At 33.6% G+C, this 6,034-nt stretch overlaps 1 protein-coding gene across 1 annotated transcript in view; it reads left to right on the top strand.

Annotated features, from left to right (window-relative positions):
* Positions 1-5,498, top strand: part of MINDY2 (MINDY lysine 48 deubiquitinase 2) — a 73,180-nt gene extending 67,682 nt beyond the window's left edge. The window contains exons 8-9 of the mRNA XM_080808174.1: positions 882-1,076; positions 4,706-5,498. Coding sequence (XP_080664300.1) covers positions 882-1,076; positions 4,706-4,831 — 321 coding nt within the window. The 3' untranslated portion in view covers positions 4,832-5,498. The remainder of the gene's footprint in view (positions 1-881; positions 1,077-4,705) is intronic.
* Positions 5,499-6,034: the final 536 nt, after the last annotated feature.

A 6,034-nucleotide genomic window follows, 5' to 3' on the forward strand; every position in this document is an offset into this window, starting at 1 on the left:
AAGTAGTCAAGTTCTGTTCATACTAATTCTTTATAAACGTGGGTGTGAAGTTAGATAATATAACCTTCAGCAAAGATGCATCACATTTTCTCATAGGAAATAATTTGGGGGTGTTTGTGGGAGGAAGGAGGAGGTGGTTAAGTAATTGAATATCGCTGTATGATGGGCATTATGTTGGTTTTAAAAATCATGTTTTGGAAGAACATTTAATACATGATTTGGGAAATTCTTTGATTTTTTTAAAAACAAGACTTTTATGACATTAATGGGAGGTTGGGAAATATGTTTGCGTTTGTATGTGAATGTAGAAAAAACTAGGTGGATATGTCTGTTGTTAACAATAGTTACCGTTGTGTAATGATAAGGTAATTTTAACTTATTTACACTTTTTAATTTTGTCTCAATTTTCTACAGACATGTTTCTTTCATAAATTGGGGGGAAGCTTATTTTTTGTTTGTTTGTTTTTAAAGTAGGCTCTGTGCACAACATGGGGCTTGAATTCAAGACCCCAAGATCAAGAGATGCATGCTCTATAGACAAAGCCAGCCAGGTGCCCCTAAGGAAAGTTTTGCCAAGGGGTTGGGCGGGGGTTGGTTTTTTTAGATGAGTTGTTTTTAAAGCTTTCTTGAATGCTTTATATGCTAATGCTAGGAATAATTTTAAATGAATTCCAAGAATATTTAGAATAATAGCAACTAATAGCAACATCACTGAGATTATGGCTCTCAAACAGAAATATTTAGGTAACTTTAGTTTTTATATTTAAACTCTGTTATGTTTTTAAGAAGCCTTCCTCTTAGTTTTGTAACCTCTGTGTTTATACTCCTCAGTTCTTGAGTAAACTCTCATAGCTAAAGATGGTTATAATTTAATTTCTTAGGACTACCTTATGGCATTATCTCTACAACAAGAACAGCAGAGCCAAGAGATCAATTGGGAACAAATACCTGAAGGAATCAGTGATTTGGAACTAGCAAAGAAACTCCAAGAAGAAGAGGATAGACGGGCTTCTCAATATTATCAGGAGCAGGAACAAGCAGCAGCCGCTGCTGCTTCTGCTTCTACACAGGCCCAGGTAAAAACTAGTGTTCTGATTCTTAAATACAATGATGAGTTTAGCAACAGAGAAATTTATACTGAGATAACTATTTTTAAATTAGGTATTGACTCTTGAGCTTTGTTAGCATTTTAGCATCCATGGTTTCATGGCATTGTCATAAGTTTGTGATTATCTTAATATATTTCTCATTTAGTGAAATTATTTTTCCTGAGTTTCTGATGGCAAGATTTTTCAGTTTTGTTTTTTGTTTTGTTTGTTTTGTTTTTTAAGTAGGCTCCACGCCCAGTGTGGAGCCCAACGCGGGGCTTGAACTCACGACCCTGAGATCAGGACCTGAGCTGAGATCAAGAGTCGAAGCTTAACCGACTGAGCCACCCAGGCGCCCCTTCAGTTGTTTTTTGTTTTTTTGTTTTTTTAATTTTAATTCCAGCATAGTTAACATACAGTGTTATATTAGTTTCAGGTGTACAACATAGTGATTTAACAATTCTATGCATTACTCAATGCTTGTCAAACTAAGTGTACTTTTAATCGCCTTCACCTATTCCCCCCATTCCTCTGTCTCCATCCACTTCCCCTCTGGGAAGCATCTGTCTGTTATTTATGGTTAAGAGTCCATTTTGGGGTTTGTCTTTTCTTCTTTCTTTGTTCATTTAGTTTTGTTTCTAAAATTCCACGTATGAGTGAAATCATACTGACTGGCTTCTCCGGCTTATTTCACTAAGTGCTATACTGTCTAGCTCCATCCATGTTGTTGCAAATGGCAGGATTCCATTCTTTTTCGTGGCTGAATAATATTCCATTGTATGTATACCATGTATCTATCCATTTGTCTATTGATGGACACTTAGTTTGCTTCCATAATTTGGCTATTACAAATAATGCTGCAGTAAACATAGGAGTGCATGTATCCCTTTGAATTAGTATTTTGTATTCTTTAGGTAAATACCCAGTAGTGTAATTGCTGGGTCATAGGGTAGTTCTGTTTTTAATTTTTTGAGGAATCTCCATATTGTCTTTCACAGTAGCTGCATCAGTCTGCATTACCACCAGTGCATGAGGGTTCCTTTTTCTCCACATCCTCACCAAGTCTTATGTTTTTGAATTTAGCCATTCTGACAGATGTAAGGTGATATTTCATTGTGGTTTTGATTTGCATTTCCCTAATGATGACTGATATGGAGTATCTTTTCATGTGTCTGTTGGCCATCTGTATGACTTCTTTGGAGAAATGCCTGTTTATTTCTTTATGTCTTCTGCCCATTTTTCACTTTTTTATTTTTTAATTATTTATTTACTTAAAGGGGAGTAAGTGAGCGAGCGGGAAGGTGAGGGAAAGGGGATCTGAAGCAGAATCTGCCCTGAGTGCAGAGCCCAGTGTGGGGCTCAATCCCACAACTGTGAGACCACGAACTGAGCCGAACCAAGAGTCAGACGCTCAACCAACTAAGCCACCTAGGCACCCCTTCTTCCGCCCATTTTTATTTGGATCATTTGTTTTCTTGGTGTTGAGTTGTAGATGTTCTTTATATATTTTGGATACTAACCCTTTATCAGATATGTCATTTACAAATATCTTTTCCCATTCAGTAGGTTTTCTTCTAGTTTTATTGATTGTTTCCTTTGCTGTGCAGAGCTTTTTATTTTGATGTAGTCCCAATAGTTTATTTTTACTTTTGTTTCCCTTGTGTCAGGAGATAGATATGTGTCCTGACATATCTAACATAATAACAAAGATGTTATTATGGCTGATGTCAGAGAAATTATTGCCTATGCTCTCTTCTGGTATTTTTATGGTTTCAGGTCTCACATTTAGGTCCTTAATCTGTTTTGAGTTTATTTTTATGTGTGGTGTACGAAAGTGGTCCAGTTTCATTCCTTTGCATGAGCTGTCCAGTTTTCTCAATGCCATTTGTCGAAGAGACTTTTTCCTGTTGCATATTCTTTACTCCTTTGTCAAAGATTAGTTGACTATATAACTATAGGTTTATTTGTATATTTTCTATCCTGTTCCATTAATGTCTGTCTCTATTTTTGTGCCAGTATCATACCGTTTTTTCTTTTTTTACTTTAATCTCCACACCAAACATGGGGCTCAAACTCATGACCCTGAGATCTAGAGTGGCATGCTCTTCTGACTAAGCCAGCCAAGTGCCCCAGAATCATACTGTTTTGATTACTACAACTTCTGTAATATAATTTGAAGTCTGGAATTATGAGACCTCCAGTTTTGTTTTTCTTTTCCAAGATTGCTTTGGCTATTCAGTATTTTTTGTGATTTCATGCAAATTTTAGGATTGTTTGTTCTAACTCTGTGAAAAATGCTGTTGGAATTTTGATAGGGATTGCATTAAATCTGTAGATTGCTTTGGGTAGTATAGACATTTTAATAATATTTGTTCTTCCAATCCATGAGTGGGGAATATCTTTATATTTCTTTGTGTTGTCTTCAGTTTCTTTCATCGGTACTTTATAATTTTCAGAGTACAGATCTTTCATCTCTTTTGTTAAGTTTTTTCCTAAGTATTTTATTATTTTTGGTGCAACTGAATCAAATGTATTTTTTAAATTGTTAATAGCTCCAAAGAATATAAATGAATGGGAACAAAGTCTTTTGTAACAATTAGAGGGCAGTATGAGGTACTACTAGGAAGAATGTAGACTTCAGAGCCAGATAGACATGGATTCCATTTCCTTCTTCTCTCTCCCCATGCTAGTTGTAACTAACACCTTGGACAAAGTCCTTTACTTCTCTTAGCCCCATTTTCCCTATCTTGAAAATAAAAGATAATGCTTAACTGTTAGATTTGTGGGTAAGAACAAATAATGTTAGTACTTAACCCAATGTCTGACATGTACTAAGTATTCAACAAAGGTTATTAGCACCTTTCTACTTTTCCTAGTTAAACATATGAAGCACTGAAAATGTGACTATTAATTGGGTTTCTTTATATTAAATCTCATTTTATTAAATGAAAAAAATATTTCCCTTCTTTTATGTTTAACTGTACCATGCCAGAACGGTTTCTTTGTCTTGGGTATACAAGAAAACAAGATGGGCTTTAAGGTCTGATGAAACATTAAACATAGAGGTCTCCATTAAACCAAGTTATTTCTATTCCTAGTTCAAATGTTGACTATTCCAAGTTTAAAAGTTAAAACCTACCATATTATAAGTACCTTTTCATTAAAAATGTTCTTATTTCACAGAATACACTTACTTCACACTCAAAGTTCTCAGGATTTTCATTTTTCTCCTTTAAAATGCTTATTATATTAATGAGATTTATTATAGTTTAATGAGGTTTTAGGGAACTTAATTTACCAAACATCACCTTTTCTTTTTTTAACATTTTCTAAACTTTAACATAAATATTTCTTGAATTTGAGATTTCAGGGAATATAATCCTATACATTATTTACTGTTTGAAATTCCATTTACTTAGAATAATGGATACATTAATTAGATCTATCCAAAATGACAGAGGCAGTTACTCAGATACCATGTAACATAACAAGTCTGTGTACAAGTAACTTTTTTCCATTAATGATTCCTTTCACTCTTGTGGTTTTTCCTTCTAGATAACTATGATTAAGCACCTTAGAAAGTTGAGGTAATTTCTTCCTGTTTATTTTTCTTAAAGCAAAGCCAGCCAGCACAAGCCTCTCCAAGTAGAAGACAACCTGGGAATAGTGAACGTAAACGAAAGGAACCTCGAGAAAAAGATAAAGAGAAAGAAAAGGACAAAAATAGCTGTGTCATTTTGTAACAAGTGTTGGATTCTGTTGGATGCATCTATATGTCTTGAGAAACAAAACCACAGGAGGAAAGGAAGAAAAACCGATAAATACCGTCTGTGCCTGATTTCCCAATGGATTTTGTTCATGTTTTTCAGGGGAAAGGTTGTTACTTAGTTACAATCAGACTTTTTCAAGTCACACAGTATACTCTTTATGAGCTGGAGTTTCATGTTACAAGTTGGAAATGCTGTGTGTTATCATTCATGAAAAATACTGCACTTGTAGCCAAATAAGCAAATCACAGCAAATTTTGTGTCATAGTGACATTCATAACTCATATCAGTTAGTAAGCTATTTTATCTTCTGTTCTAACAATGAATAGAGGTAACTTATTTTGTCTGATTCCTTCCTGAAATCTAAATATTAGCACAATAGTTTCTGAAATTAATTTTTACAATGTTAAATTATGATCTAATCCAAGAGAAACCAGGAGTTTAATATAGGGATGTAAAAAGAAAAAACAAAAACAAAAAACAAAAGAACCAAGATAAAAAATAACAGAAATAAATAACCCTTAATCCCGTATTGGACTAGTTCAGCCCTTGAACAGCTTTACCTTTCTTTAGGAATGTACATTTTAGATATTATCTTGAGAACTGATAATGGAGTTTGGGTTTAATTTAGATAGAAAAAACAGTTTGTATTTCTTTTCCAATAGCAAAGAATTGCATAACAATAATACTCATATTCTATCAAAATCAGATATTAATGACTTTGTAGTGTTGTGAAATTTTGAGGAATTTTGAAATCTTTAATATAGGTAACTTGTACTACAGTTACTATTTATTGACAGTGTGATAACTGAGTATAAGAAGGAAACCACAGTGGATGCTAGGCCTTGTAAATATGGGTTGTAGAAAAGCAGATAGTTCAATGTCTACCTTTTTCTAGAATTACCTTGAACCTTAAAATTTAAATCATGTTTATTTGCTGGAAATTAAGTATACTTATTAAAGCCAACAAAAAAGCACATTTCTGAAAGGAAATTAGAAATAATCTCTGAGACTAGTGAAAAAGCATTAATAAAAATCTGTTTGAAAAATAGATAAGACTTAGGAGGTAAAAGCAATCAGATTTTTTTTTAACTTATGGGAACCAAATAGACCTATAACATCTTGTAGTGTTTATAGGATTCAGAAAGAAATATTTATTGAACTTTATTATGAGGCAAC

The sequence above is a fragment of the Martes martes genome (genome assembly GCF_963455335.1).
Source record: "Martes martes genome assembly, chromosome: 7".
Taxonomy (NCBI): Eukaryota; Metazoa; Chordata; class Mammalia; order Carnivora; family Mustelidae; genus Martes; species Martes martes.